At 41.6% G+C, this 16,292-nt stretch overlaps 1 protein-coding gene across 2 annotated transcripts in view; it reads right to left on the bottom strand.

The window, feature by feature from the left end:
- Nucleotides 1-15,822, bottom strand: part of TMEM163 (transmembrane protein 163) — a 76,963-nt gene extending 61,141 nt beyond the window's left edge. The window contains exons 1-2 of one of the 2 annotated variants that reach the window (XM_072342421.1): nt 15,499-15,822; nt 10,802-10,921 (exon numbers count right to left, since the gene is read on the bottom strand). In XM_072342421.1, coding sequence (XP_072198522.1) covers nt 10,802-10,921; nt 15,499-15,658 — 280 coding nt within the window. In that variant the 5' untranslated portion in view covers nt 15,659-15,822. The remainder of the gene's footprint in view (nt 1-10,801; nt 10,922-15,498) is intronic. The other variant, XM_072342422.1, reaches the window with a different exon arrangement.
- Nucleotides 15,823-16,292: the final 470 nt, after the last annotated feature.

The following is a 16,292-nucleotide window of genomic DNA, read 5'->3' as shown; positions in this document are numbered from 1 at the left end:
TGGATTCCAGTCATTTTCAACTGGAAGCATGCCTGCTTTCTTGAATGATGTGAATGCCATGGCAATCTTCAGGTCCCCCTACCACTCACACTGTTTAGACTGAAAGTACTCAAGTCATCGGTCCATAAGATGACTAGAAAAGCCTTTGGCTTCTTTCATTCCAGGGATACTGAGAATGAACAGTGAAGCTGCTGAGGCTGAAGGCAGCTCCATGAACAGTCAGATACAAAGAACTGACAGCCATTACACACATGACACTGACACCCTCTCAAGACTGACTTAAACATACAGTAGCTTCAGTGCCAGTGTGTGACCTTCTAACTCTAAGAGCTCCTTTGTGTTGCTTTTCTAATTGCAGTCCACGTTTTCAAAAGCTACTCAGTTTTCCTCACCCAAAAAAGTAGAAATATACACAACAAATCTAGTATATCCCTGCAAAAAATAACATCAGACTTGTGCTGACATGACAAGTTACAACAAACTTCAGGTCAAACAGGGGGAAAAAAAGGTTTATTTCCTAAAAGCAAATATTCAGGGCCTTACTAACGTGTCCATGACAACTACCAGCAGACTAAAGGCTTTTTATCTGCTGCTCAAAAAGACTTAAAAACTTTTTAAACAGTCAGTCTCTATAAGGATCCCTTATTTGCCATCAAAACTTTCCAGCACTTAAATTCAAGGCAGGTACTTCCCAGCATTCTCCTGTCTTCCTGCATTTTTCTATGGTATTTATTTGACAGCAGTTTTAAGTTGCAAGAAATCCTTTCCAAAATCTATTTGGCACACGAAAACTGTTACTGAGAGCAAAAGAAGAAAAATAGTTCTCTCAGCGCTGAAGAAGTAATATTAATAACATTAATAACATTTACCCTTTTTTACTGTCTACCAAATGAGAGGACGGCAAAGAAAAAAAATCCATGCCCACAAAGAGGTACTTTGCTACTGGGATTTTTATAGAATCACTAAGGTTGGAAAAGACCACTGAGATCACGCAGTCCAACTATCAACCCAACACTGCCATGCCCACTAAACCATCAACCCTTTTCTTTAACACCTCCAGAAACAGTGACTCCACCACCTCCCACGGCAGCCTGTTCCAATACTTGACCACTCTTTCAGTGAAGAAATTATTCCTAATATCCCACTTAATATCATGTGCCATCTCATATTTTTGATGAATCTACCCGACTAGCCAGTCTTGGAGCACAACAGCAATATACACCAAAATTCAGCAACCCAAACACATCAGTCCACTGCATGCTTCGTAAAAGTACTTACTGCCCAGGCAGTATAAGTTGAATATCCCTAAGTGTGCTCAGTTATAACCATCACAACAAATCCTGTCGTGTTGAAGTGGTTTTCACCAGGTAAACCTCAACAAGTCACAGAAATTACTTCATAAACTAGTAGTACTGAGACAAAGAAGTCTGCAATAACTTCCTAAAACTAAAAATGCAAAATTCAGAATACTTTTTCCACTATAGATATATGATGCACATAAAAACATCAACTACTATACAGCAAAACACTCCAATTTTTGGCAGAAAATTAATCTGTTTTTTCATGCATCCAAACCTGATGTGTACAGGTGGAGAATAGGCTTGCAGCAGTATAATAGTTTTCCCAAAGCTACAAAGCAAGCTTGGGCTACGACCAGGAGCAGAATAGTCCCTGAAACACCTACTTGGCAATATCACTGTGAACTGAGTTACTGTTATTTCACCTATTTTCCTCCGCCTTTAAAAATGCTTGTGAAAGCTTAAATCTGTTTTAAATTAAAATAGAGCCATGAATGCCAGCAGTTTTTTGTAAGTCTTCTCCAACCGAAGACCTGCCCCTTTAGGTAATTATGAGCCTATTTAGCAGATCCTTAGCCCAAAAACTCCATAAGCCATTAAGCACTCCTTGCTGCATTATTCCTGAAATCCAAGCCTTGTTTTCATCCATCAGATGCTTCTCAGCAGGGAAACATACACATGATAACCCAACAAACACCTCTTAGAGGGAGAATGGCAGGAACTCTTCCACTGAGTACAGTTTTGCCCAAGCATTCACCAGGATTCAAAATCACTAAATTGGATCATTTTGCTATCCACATATTACTATCACTTTTTCTTTTTCAACCCCATGCACAAGCAATAAGAACAGTCTTCACACAATCAGAATTCAAATGGTAAAAGGCACATAATGAATCTTACTTCCTTAACTAACAGTCTGTAGAAATTAATTTGCTGTCCTATTTTTCCATGTCTAGAGAGAGACTTGTTAAATTACCTCTCCCTTTATTGTTGCAGTTAATTACACACAGAAATACCAAGTCATGCTAAATGAAAAGGATACAGAGTTTATTATTAGTTTCTAATGTGCCACATTGAAGAGCAAACGAATTGGCCCTTTTGGGTGCTATTAGTTCCACGCAGTTAGGCATTATGGTCTGATATACGTTAGCAGCAGCAGCAAGGCAGGGAACAGTGAGGTCTAACAAGTTGGCAAGTAGGCAATGATCCTCCAGGCATATACCCAGCCCGAATTCACACTCTCACAAAACAGCAAGCAAAGACTGATGCCTTTCACCTTCCTTTCTATATCCCCAGCAGCGTGCACATACAACTTGATCAATATGTAACAATGCTAGCACAGGCTGCCTTACTTCTTGCACCGCTTAGGAGTTTTCTCCTAACTTCTTTGCCAAGCAGGACTTGATCTTCTACCAGCTCAAGGAACAGCTGCAGTTAGAAAACAGTCTTTCACCTTCCTGGTCTGTAGCAGCTTTGTCACCAACTTCCATAATGCTGGTCAGGTCTGATGGTTGTTACTCAGCTCTGTCCTGTTTTTTCATGGAATTGTTAGAAACATTTTTCTATGATTAATTCAATTTGTACTAAATGTGAATTTAATGGTACCGAACACCAAGCTGTCATTAAATATCTGAAGCCATTCATTGTTCTGAAGGAGCATTCTTAACATGGAAAGATCACAAATCATTCTTTTGATCCCAAAAAATACGTTAGGCAGCTTCCAAAGAATGTCATTTTTTATGAACTTTTTAATAATTTAGACTTTAATATTCCAATATTCCATCAGGCCCAGCAGAAGGAGATTGCAGGAAACTACTTCTATTTTCCCCAGTTACGGATCCCAGCTGACACTGCAGACCGCATTTACATTCTATTAAATCTCCCACCAAACGATAATAAATCTTTCCTCTAAAATTTGAGAGTTTTTCTTTTCAGACCTCAGGGAAACACAGTCATTCTTTCACCATTTATATATTTCATTAAAAAAATAAAAAATGATCTGAGGACAAAGAGCCTGGAAGTACATTTTCTTCACCTTGGCATACAGAGAAGATGAATGATACTTAACAGTTCCTTGATACCTAATCTTCAATAGCAGAAGATATAAAGATCTGATGAAAAACCTTCATCTAGGATTCAGCTACAGATTCAGTTCTGCAGTAGATCTCATTATCTCAGCACTGCATCTAGCTTAGAAATGGCTCAGAGATCTCTCCAGAAAGGCAGAGCTTGTGGTACAACCATTAAAAGCCACTTTCGCATAGCAGTTCCTGGAAGGCACAATGCTCTTGCCTGCTTTCATGATATTTGTCAGACTCTCCCCCTTCCTCTACGATTTATGTCTAGCAAAAAAAAAAAAAATACCAGCTGGTTATTTCTGGTCACTTCCTTGACTACGCACTGACTAATCTGCTTCCTCTTATTCTGAAGAAAAGCTTTTCTTTCCTTTTTTTTTATGCATGTCCAAAGAGCACAAGACAGTAGCAGATCATACAGGAAAGTTAGAAATATATAGGATCTCTTTTTCCTGAGAAGGCTGATTTGCAAATGAAAGTTAATGTTTCATTTAAAGTTACCTTGCCTTCCTCAGTCTCCAGATATTTGGCTTCCATCTTTGCCTAAGATTTATGATAATCCTTATTTGAACAAAACTAATCCCACCCAGTTGCAGTGCCCTTTTAATACAACATAACAAAGTCTCTCTATCTTTCAATTGGAATAATTTGACCAATTGACAATACAGTGGCTTGACATCAAAATCTAAGTACGTAAATCAGAGATCAGAACTGTAGACCTCTGCCTCTCAGAAGCATTGTCTCAATGGAAAAAAAGAAGTATTTTTAGCTATTTTAGACTATATATATTTTAGACTAATATCTGTGTAACATTTTCAGTCAGCTACAATAATGGACTGACCAAAACACCTAAATCATTTTGCAGTGTGCCAGAAATGCATCTACCACCACAATGGAACAGCACAGCAGTTTGACAGGGGGTAATGGGCATCTGTTACATTTTAGCACTTGCAGTGATAAATAATATTTTCAAATGAATTATTAACTTATCAAAGCGCATTTTTCACAAGATTAGTATTAACTTGCCTCTTCTTGAAAACTGTCAGAGCACGTAATGCACAAGAGTTACAAGACAATTAGTTTTGTGATCTTGCTGGTGGCAGTTTCAGAAGTATGGCATCCTTTCATTAACACTGGATGAGCAACCATAAAAGGGGCAGTGCCACCTATTGAAACACCACCCTTTCTTATCCCAGTTTTCTCCACTACCACTCTATACACACCCTCAGCCTCCCAGATGTACTCATTTCCCATCCATCACTACCCATTGCATCACTAGTGATGGTAACTAGAAGCATACTTGTCAGCCAGCCAACACTATTTCTACTGGAACATGGTAAAGATCTGCTGGGAGCTATACTTGATAGCTGCATTGTAAGGAAGCAGGTACTGCTCTTGTGATTATTTCATTGTCACTAATTTCTTCCTACAGTGCAGACATACCAAAACAAGTTGAGTCACCTCCAGCAAGTTGGAAATAAATATCTATAAAAGTACTAAAACGTAACAGGCTTCAAACCTTTAGCAACCGAACACTGTTAGAGATAAATCACAAGGAGTAGGAGCCAAGAGGTAAGCACCAAGCAAATACCGATGTCCCCAGTAAAGCAAACCAGTTAGGTTGTTTAAAAATTGAAATCAGGCACAAGTTTACATTTTGATGCCTACTAAGTTAAAATACAATAATATTTCAAAATTTCTAGAAGAAGAAAACAAAACAGAAAATATAAAAATGTGTATATTTTAATATGATGTAGGATTCATATAACGTAGCAGACATTAATAGCTGTTACAGTTATTATAGGACTAGATATTGTCCTGCTTTCTTTCACAGCTTTGCACAAAAACAACTTCTGAATGTAAGCAAAGACAGACAGGACAGGGGACAGACCTGTGAGTATGATTTTATACTAAACAGCTTAGCACACTCGAGTGTTGTTCACTGTTTATGAAATGATTTTACAGCTCTAGCTTTCCCTTCATATCAGGGCTGAAGTTTAATTTGTGGAGATCATCTCTCAGCAGGAAGGAGCTGACAGTCAGACCAAAAATCATTAAATTACAAAAAGTAACAGGCTCTTTCATCTTAAAGGTTAACACTTAAAAATGAACTCAGTTGTTTCAATAAACATCCACCACAGCGACGTTTAAATTCTGTGTATGTTTCAATATGTAGATACAATCCCATACTGTATCTATACTACCCTACATTTCACAGGCTTCTGTCACAATTTGCCTGTCAGCTCAGTAAAAAATTTCATGACGCGTGAAGCACTGCAGATTTCAGGCCTACACTTCTGTTAAACAGTTATCAGTCTTGGACTTGACACCCATATGCTATTTTCTCCTACCAAGAAAGTCACTCAGAGTTTTGTATGCCTAAAAAAAGACAGGCCCTTTTACTTGGGTCTCATTTCATTTTCAGTGAATGGAAACTGTATTTTGCTGTTTTGATGTACAAAAGGCTATCTTTTGCCAGTGCAGCACAGGTAATTGATGTTTTGTCCTTTAGATTTTACATGCAATGTAATACAAAACCAAGCTCTGTTTTCACCTGCACTGATGCAGCTGTAATGAGGACAACAGGGCTACACAAGCGTCACTGTTATCAGAAGTTTATCCTGGGAATGTAAGTTGTATATTTCATTAACACTCTGGGGAGCCTACAGTCCTGAAGCACCTGTCTGTTTGTAGCTATGTAATTAAATGCCCTGAGAAACAAAAAATGAGGAATTTGCATACTATCCCACAACAGCTCTGCTCCGTATTTAGCCCCTTGGGTTTAAGTTTCTGAATGGCGTTGTCTTAAAATGTAACTTTCCGAAAGTGCCCTCAGACCTTCAGGAGTGAGAAATGCAATTCTATACAGCTCCTAGAAAACACCAAGACTTTCCATGTCACTGGGGATCATGGAGAATTCTGCACAGAACAGCTGACACAGCTGTTAAACAGCCCTGAATTCAGAATGCCCAGCATCGTTCCAAAATTCAGCGACCTTTAAAGAACATTTAATTGGATATACAAAATAAAGAACCTTGGAGTCAGTGCCTCTACCTACATTTTCCATTAGCACCATCTTACCTGTGAAGAATTTCTAACCTAAACCTCTGTTTTCTCCACGTTTCAAACAAGTTTCTCTAACTTTCAGGACATGAAAGTTTGCTTTAATAAAGTAACTTTTTGGTTTCTGACACCTCAGCATTTTCAAACAGCTCAATGTCAACTTTTCCAGTGATACATTCACTTGCAGAGCCTATCCAGGCCTGCTGCAGCCACACTGGGACAGGCTGTCTGCAAGTTCCTTCTCGACAACTGCCCTTCACAAAGCAGGCACACATTCTAAATCAAGCTCTGACTACAAAGAGGGCTTTTAGTGCAGAACTTTGTCAGTGCACTGTTTTGATATATTGATATGACTGTTCCATTCATTGGGAAACAATTTTATCAATTTTAGCTAATCAAATCGAAAGATGAATGCACAGAATACTTTCTGTGAGTCACAAGTCTAAACCGGGCAAGAAATACCAAAGAGAATGCAAGCCTGTTTTCTGCTTTTGTGGCGTTATCAGAGATTAGGTCCTTCGCTAGGAACTAAACTAGAACAGCAAAAGCCATATTTGTATACTTTTCAGAACTAGACTTCAGTAACAGGAATGTCAAGACACAAAGAATAATGTTTCAAAACACAGAAATTCCATTCCACCTGCAGCAATCCCTCATCCTCTATAATAACACTGAAACAGGGCTCACTATGAACTTACAGTACTGCAGCTACAGGAAGAAGTTCTAGTTATTACAAAATGATTTAGATTGCACCATTCTAGTACACATAAACACATTAAAAATGTTTTATTATGCTAACTTTCTTCTCTTGTATTACTGTATATCAGAAAAACCTAATTATATTAACATGATTTCTCCAGTACTTACTTGGGGTGCTGAGCAACAAGCCAACATTCATCTTCCTAAGTTTTATCATGCCTGGGCTCCATTTATGACTACATATTTGAAAGGATCTAAATCCACTCCTTATGATAATTCTACAAGCATGGGTATTTCAGGCAACATAGAAATGAAAAGTGAAACCAACTTATCTGTCAGGCATTGCTCAGTATCTGAACATAAACATATTGCACATAACCCACAAATGTCAGAATATGCATAACTGATCCTAAGCAAGCCTAACTTACAGCCACTGCAGACAACATCATAAGGTTCCGCTGACAACAAGTTTTACAAACTGAAGTATTTAAGGACTCTACAGAAGCCTCGTGCAACTATATGCTGGCAAGCAAAACCTTCAGCAGCACCCAGAGCCAAGGGGATCACAATTACCATCCAGTGCAGGTGTTGTGTTTAGGAAAGCAGTATTTAGTATTTAGTGTTGAGTTAGGAGAGCAGTATTTAGAGACCACTGAAGCTTCCAAGTGGTCTCTTAAAAGTACAGCGTTTCTGTGGTAAAATTAAGTATATTAAACACCTGATGGCAAGAGATGTTTGCTTTCCATTAAAGGAAAATGCTGATTTTACTGTCTTTGCAAGTTCTACTTCTCAACATTAGTGAACGAAAGATAGCTAATCCATCTCCCCTTAAGCAGTCATTTTGTTCCAGACCCAACTAGCCTTATTCAACCTTTTAAATACAGAGAACAAACCCAATTTTGATGCATATGTAAACAATTCCCCTCCTCCACTCCAGTAATTAAACCTGCAAAATAGCCTGTATTGGAAAGAACAAATTCCATACACCTGTTCTGTGGCAATTATAAAACACATATGTAAGAATATCTTCATTTTAATTTATACACATTTAGCTTCCAAAATAAAACACACTCAATAATTCGCTTCCGTCCTCAGTTACCAGAAAGTTGCCTCCAGCAGGTCCCAACAGGAATATAACAAGCACCACCGTGTTCTAAAGAGTAGCACAAAGATGTCATGAAGAGATACACAGCCAAATGAGACCTGCAGTCCAGCAGCCATCCTGCTCTTTCCTACGGCACTGTACCCAGCACAGAAATTTTGGTCAGAAGGTCTTTTTAAGACTAAGCCTAACACAGAGGAGCAGGCCATCAGATATAGAACAATGTCTAGTTAAAAAAACTTGGTTGAACAAGGCGATTTATGAGCCATCTCCTCATTCTGCACACAGACCATGCAACAAACGTTGTTCCCTTTGAAATCTTTCCCACTCTCCATGTCCTCCATTCCCTCATCTGCATTTATCAAGTAATTCAGATCCCTAGCCAAGTGTCTTTATTACTTCAACTGCAGCTGCAAGTGTAGTGTCATAAGTTTTACTAGAAGAAAGTATTTTAAGGTCTATGAAGGTAAAAACCAGTTATTTACATAAAGACTTCTTATGGAAATCATACAGAGTAGTGAGGATACAGTCAGTGCAGTCACACAATTAGCACAGCAGGGCCCCATTTTTCTCTGAAACACAACGTCAGGGATATGTTGCTAACACCTTAGCATTACAGACAAGGTAAAAAGGAAATGGGATGCTTTAAATAGCAGGTGTTTGCAAAGAACTGGCAGTGTCAGACACTCCAAAGTGACAACTCGCCCTTTATATCAAACAGGACACAACTCCCATAAGCTGGCATGCCTCCCAAACCATGGATTGGCTAGAGGAACCTGCTAACAGGACAGTCAAAAGGATGAGCTCCGCCATTGTAAAACAATAAACTGAGTAGAACTGCAAAAATGACATGGGGAAGCAAAAGGATTCAAGAAGAACCACTGTATTTTCTTCAAATATTAAAAAGTTTTAATGTTAAGAATATCAGGACCCTAACAATACTTCAGCTGCTTCCTCCTTTGCTCTTCACAAATTGAGCCCCTTCAGATCACAAGAAAAGATTCCAAAACGAGTCTGCTATTAACAGCTGACTTCAGCAGTCCAATGACCATCCACTCCAAGTAAACAGGCAGTGATGGTACATGCAGGCAGAGACTGCCTTCTTTACTGTTAGGGTAACCCCTTCTGGGTTTCTTTTTGTAGAGTTCCTGAACCCTGTGAGTGCTACAAATAAGCAAAACAGAAAATAGAAAGCTTTCATACAACCTAATGTTTTAAAAAGATCTTTCTAAAAGAAATAGAATAGTGTCTTATTGCCCATTTTGTACTTCTGTCTTGTAAGGCGGACAAAAACTTAGAAGAAAATAATAAATATTCCCTAAGATTGTATTGTTCTAAAACAGTTGCTTCACTACAAAAGACAGACCGGTGTCTTTTCATTCAGTTGCCCTGCTTTGTTATTATTCAGATTCTTCTTACAGTGTCAGAATTCGCTTTTAAGCGTTCCTGCTCTTTTCTCTGGTTTCTGAATCAAGCCACTCTATGTGTATTTCTATAAGAATTGCTCCCAGTGATCTATGTTGAATTTTCAGAGACCATGTGGTCAGACTCTAATAATGTCTCCTGGGAGCTGACACCAACTTCTGGCAGCAGGTCGAACGCTGTAGATTGGGATAATAAAACACATGCTGCTGCAGCTTCAAAAACAAACAAAAACCACCACAAAAAAAAAAAAAAAGCAAGTCTGCCTTTATCAAGCTAAAGAATCATGGGGTTTTTTGTGTCTCTTTTCCCTCCTCCTCCCCCCTTTTAAGTAGAGAACGTACCATTGCAAACACTTTGATCCACGTTCCACAATTCTTTTTGGTTTTATGGTGATGTAGTGCATTCTGCACTACATTTTTCACTGAACTAAAATAAACCTTTATTTAGACAATGCAGTATTTTTTCCTGTTTCAAAATACACTTTTGCTTCTCAAAGTAAAGATGTTTTGGTTCCACGTGTTGGGGTTTTTTCCCCCAGAATTCTTTGTGTGAAGGCAAAATAAACAAATATCCTGAGAATTATAGAAAACCACCAGCTTAACAAGAGGCTGGCGTTGCTCCTCCAGATTAACGCTGTCTTCAAGTATCGGCTGGTGTACAAAAAAATTACATATTTCCTCCTTATAATTCATTAATCTTTCTTACAGTGTTGCAACTACGAACCCCAGGTGGATTAAGGCTTATTTGACCTCTTTGGTTAAAGGCGATTCACTGCATAATGATTTTCTTACGCTGCTCCGTAAAAGGAACAATTTCACATGCATAAATGCTAACAGGAATCAACATCTCCTGTTTCTGCCTCCGACCTTCAACAACCTTGTTCTTTGCAGAAAAAAAACCAACAGTTTTACTAATTCATAAGCACTATGCAGACACAGGCAGCCTAGAGAGAAATCTTGTCAGCAGTCGCAAAGAAAAGAAACATGAGAAAGCTTCCATAAAGATTCTGAGAAATTCTGAGAACCCAACAGGAAAAAAGGAAAAAAAAATTAAAATATTTATTTAAAATTAAAAAAATAATAATAAGGAAAACAGAAAAAGAAAGAGGTGTGAAGATTTAAAACATTCCCAATACTCACTGAAAGCAGCCACTGCAAGAGCCAGTGTGACAATAATGGAGACCCAGGAAACCCACAATGCCTTCTTTCTGTAGCTTTGAGCTTCATGAGGTTTTAGCCTTGTACTGCTTTCTAGTAAACCTGATAAGCAATAAGCAAAGAGGGTATGAACAATACATTGCTCTTTTTAAAGGCACAGCTGTGTTAGTTCAGAGCTAAATCTCACATTCACGTTCTATATTACTTTTAGAATCAATAGAGAATCAAACCCTCCTCAAATGATCATGGTTAGGTGAATGAAGCCATCAAAAATGGATGAGTAAGCAAGCAAAGCACACAGAAGCTGTTCTGATTTCACAAAGAAGGCAAAGCCCGCACCTCAGTCACTTAAAAGAGCACTGCAACTGCACAGCAGTGAACAGAAATTCACATCACCATGTTCTCCACCTTTACATCCACACAATGAAGGGCTACACTCACTGAAATCCAAAATCATTTCTGGAATTCAGGATTCTGAACATAGTTAACATAGGAGAAAAATGCAGGTCTGACAGTCTCTGAGAAGTAACCTTCCAATGCACGGAAATACTATGAGCATATTGCTCATCAAAGGAGAAGCAGGCACTCTTCAGAATCAAAGCTATCCCAATTGAAAAGACCCCTTGAAGCACAGTGCCCTTCCCACGTAGCAAGAATACACCCGCATCCAGAAGCTGAATTAGGGACAGATTGAAGAACAATTCTGGCCTTACTGCAATCAGGATAAAAGTCTGCTAACAGAAGCAAACAGGACTGCTTTCTCTCATTAAGGATATTTTCAGTTTGTGGATTTTTCCCCCCCACTTGTCTTAAATAGTGGAAAAAAATTCAAGTTAAAAAATAAAATCAAATTGTTTTAATTGGCTTTTGTTCTCTCAGCCTGAGTTTTAAGCCACTTTTTGAGACGCATTCATAACCAAACAGATTTGTCTTTTGTTTATCCCATCCAGATTCTTTCCTGCTTAAGATACTTATTTCATTCAAAACACACAAACTCTTCTTTTTCACCAGCAAGTCCCAGCTCCAATCTGCTCAGCTGGTAAGAGAAGATGTGATGATTTTTAACTTTGTTAATAAATGACTCCAGAAATTGTGGGTGGCTCTTCTCAGATGACTATCTTGCCTGCCCCCAGTGTACACAACACCAGCTTAATAATGCAGTCTTTCATCTAGTGTCACATCTTAGGCAAGGGGGAGAGAATAGTCGTGCTGGCAGACAAAGCAGCAGATTACAATCTAACAGCTGAAGCTGGTAATATCCTCACCTTCCCCAGTTTTATCTCCAGCCTTTCTCTGATAGCTACTGCCATTTTGAGGGTGGGGATGACCGATCTGCTTATGGGCGTGCTCCTGAATCTACACCATGCTTAACTCAGTTCATTAATGTTACCAGATATTAATTTCAACTGACTGTGATACGCTGGCTGTAAGCTGCATTGGTTTTGGGATCAATGCAGAAGAGAATCAGCCATCTCTGCCTCAGGGGCAGCGTGTGTCAGTGAGGGGCAGGCATCCAAGGGTAGGAACAATTTCAGCCACCAGATTTTATTCTACCATTTCAAGCTTGTCAGAATGACCAGTTCTAATCCAAGCCCTGTTGGACACATTCACTCCATCTTGGAAAAATGTTTTACACTCTTTTATTCCTGCAAGGAAAGCGGACAGAGTTTCTCAATGAGAGTTCAGAAAGAAACTGGGAGAGTTTAATTTAATGCCATTCCTGTATTTTCTGAATACTCAAAATACGACCTGCTTCTTGTTCTGCACCCTGCCCTCCTTCCAAACAAAAACCAATTATGAAGGCCTATTACAAAACAATGTTTGCTTCTTACTATGCAAGATCCTCATCTAATTCCTGTAACCGACCAGATGACAGCTCTGAAAGGTCCGAGTCCTTTACCGTGCTGCACAGCCATTTCTTGCATTGTCTGCCTTCACTTGTGCAAAGGAATGTATCTGTATTTCTGCAACGTTTCACCCGTATTCTGTCAGTACGTGTAGCAATACAGGGTTTAATTGCTATCTGATACGAGGTCATTAACAACAGATTTTGAAAGAAAGGATTAATTTCTACTAATGTAATCATACTGAAAGCACCTTCTCACGTTTGTGTCTTTTTTTCCCTTTTTCCCCTCTCCCCAGTTCAAAAATTCTAAATTAAGGCCCAAATCTTGTTGGGATGCAAAACGAGGTGGTTCCTCTAAGCCAGTTCTGAGCATCGAGACTTCAAACCCAAAATAAACACAGAAGAGAATGGCAGACATCCTCTCTTGGTTCATTCTTTAAAGGCATCCTACAGCTCATGGCTACTGCTCACTATTACCTGGGAAGACCAACATACACAGTTGATAATTACAAATCAAATAACATCCTAATTAAATTGAGAAATGAATAATAAGCCCCATGGCTAGCATACAACTCCTGATTGCTATTCATATGTCAAGCACGTGTCCGGTATGACAGACTGCGATCCTTACAGAACAGAACCACTTTTGCTGTGTGTGTGTTTCCCTCAAAATGGCTGGTATATTCCAGCTATCAGAGAGCCGATCCCTTCCTTCCTGTAAGAATTCAAATACGTTTTCCATATTTAACATTTTCACCCCTTAGAAAGATCGTATTATTCTTGGGAGTGTCCTAGGGGATGGCATGAAATAATACAAACTCATTCACATCACTGCCAAACCCTTCGCGTGATTCGCATATTACAAACCAGCACCAGCTCGTTACTTTACACACAACATCACAATTCACCAGGTAAATTTTTTTTTCCACTGACCATAAGAAAAAACAAATTTTAAGCAACCGTTGGAGGCTGAAAGAGACTCTTTCAGTATCATCTGCATTGCAACAACAATGAAAAGCTAATATCTACTGCTAAGATTCCTCCACCCTACAATTAACATATCGAATATTTTCACTACCAATGTTTTATTTAACACACAGACATCCTTGAGGTGAAGAAGAGACGATGAGCTGGTTAAACCCGCTGGATTTTTCTCTTTTATTTTTTTCCAGTACTTTCCTATATTAGCAGATTTTCTTTAAAAAAAAAAAAAATCAGAAGGAGAAAAACCTGCCTAACAGTGGCAGAACACAAGCTTGGCATATTTGTGAAGCGATTCTAGGATATTCTTTACCATATGCTGACTTACCAGAAGTACTTTTCTGTTTGGCTAAGAGATCATTTTAAAATGTCAAGATAGAATTTGTGGAAGAGAGAAGGCAAATAGAAAATTGTTCATCTAAGACATTAAAAAGACCCTATCTGAAAAATCTCCACTCATTTTGGATCCGGGTCTTAAAAGAGCAAATATCTTGCTGTAAATTTGAGGTTATTTTTTATTTTTAGCAAACGTGGAAGTATCATCTCTATAACTGGATCTGCTATGATTCATAGGAAAGGATCATTAGAAAAAGTACAGTCTAAAAGGACAGACTGTAACAATTTCAATATGGACAACCTGCAAAAAGCATACCAGGATTTCCTCTGTAATGACTGGGAATTGCGCTCATAGATGGAATTGGTGACTACAGGAAAAGCGATGAGAAAAAGATACTGCAAAGGCCACTGAGGGAGTGTGAACACAGAGAAAGAAATAGAATCAGCAGCTTTAGTCTCTTTTCACTCCAAGGAAGAGATAAGGCTATGTATATCAGATTCTCCCTCATAGGAATTCACACCAAGATGGCCAGCTTTCATCTTTGGCTCCGTCATACTGGGCACAAATTAAGAATTTCTGCACTCAAACATCCACATTTGAACCCCAACCAAAATCTGTGGTGCCCGTGATCTAAAACAGAACCAAAGCTTCCAACTGCCCCCAGTCAAGATGTCTGTCCTCCACCATTGGCTGCCACAGTCAGGTACTCCTGGATGGCCCTGGCCCCAGCGTGACTGAAACCTGCCAGGAAGATGGTGACTGCTCTTCCCCACTGCTGCCCTACTTCATGCCTAGATGTAAGCAAGCACTACAGGAGTTTAGGGAGCTGGGGAAGGAAAAGGAGATACGGGGTTATGTGTATGATAGGAGCATGGAAGTGACTTTGGGATGCTTAAAGGAAAAAAAGAGAGAGAGAGAGAAAGGGGGAAAAATGCAAGGGAGATGCAAAGCCTGGTTGGTGAAATAAAAATGGAGACAAACTGCGTGAAACGGGAGCCTGGAGGCGTGATGGAGGCATTACGGAGGAGGGTTACAACGGCAGCTGGCGGTGCTCCCAGGGGGCAGCAGGTAAAGCCAAGCGCCACACACACAGGGAACAGTGTCCAAAATCAGCGCGTTTAAGGCTAAAAGCTAACTGTCACGGTTTGCAAGGCGGCAGCTTTCCATCGCTGCTCAGACAGACGGGTAAATAATCACATAACAACAGTTCCAGGGTTAGGGGTAGCGCGAGTGCCGTGACGGGACCGCAGCGCCCTGCCCGCCCCGCTCCCAACACAGCTGAGCGGCTCCTCCCGCCCAGCGCCGCGGCTGAGGGGAGGCGGCAGGCTGGCAAGTTTCGGTCAAGGCTGGGAACGACCACGAAGGGAGTTTATAACGTTATTTCGGAAAGGGAAAGCCTGGGGAGCGGGCGGGTCGATACGCGGACGCCGGTGCGCAGGGGAGGCGGCTCGGCGCCCGGGGACGGAGCGGGGATGTGACGGGGGACGCCCCGAGGGAACCGCGCGAAGGACTCACCTCTGTCCTCCGGCCCCTCGCCGAACTGCCCGCTCTCCCCGATCCGCAGCTGCTCCTGCTGCTGCTGCTGCTCCCGGGGGGGCACGGACGGGCTGCTCCCGGGGGGCTGCACGATGGCGGGGTCCGGAGTGCTGTCCAGGGCGGCTGCGGGCGGCTCCATGGCTCGCGGGGATCGGATGGCGGCTGCGGAGCGAGGAGCGAGTGGAGCATCCAGCCCGGGTGCGAGCCCGGGGGGGAGGCGGGGAGGAGACTCCGGCTCAGAGCATCAGGGAGACCGGGAGCGAACGAACTCCTCCGGCTGCTCCCCGCGGCCGCCTCATCGCTAACCTCGCCGCCGCCGCCGGGGGGGGCAGGTGGGAAAGCGGTGCCGCCTCCCCTCCCCGCCCGTCCCCTCCCCGCCTCAGGGAGCGGCGCGTGGGGGCTGTCCCGCCGTGGGGGGCTGTCCCGTGCCCGTTCCGTCCCGTGCCCGTTCCGTCTCGCGCGGCGGGGCTGCCCTCGGGGCGGGCGGGAATTGCTTCTGTGCGCATCGGCCGCCGCGGTCAGCTGCTCGGAGCGGCCGCCGCTGGGGGCTGCACGCCCTCCAGTATCTGCAGGTGGCTCCGGCACCGTGGGCGTAATGAAGGTGGTCGGCCGAGAGAGCGGAAGCCCCTCCAGCCTTCCCCCTCGTGGAGGGCTCTGCCTTCCTCCACGGTCCCAACCCGGCGCCTTTTCCCGGCGGGTTGGGAGACGAGCGCCGCAGCCGGGGTGCCGGCTGAGGGCAGTGCTGCCGTGTGCCCACTCGGCCCTCCGGAGCC

This window comes from Excalfactoria chinensis, chromosome 7 (genome assembly GCF_039878825.1).
Source record: "Excalfactoria chinensis isolate bCotChi1 chromosome 7, bCotChi1.hap2, whole genome shotgun sequence".
NCBI lineage: Eukaryota > Metazoa > Chordata > Aves > Galliformes > Phasianidae > Excalfactoria > Excalfactoria chinensis.
Note: the sequence above shows the minus strand (reverse complement) of the source record. Positions and strands in the feature narration are given on the sequence as shown.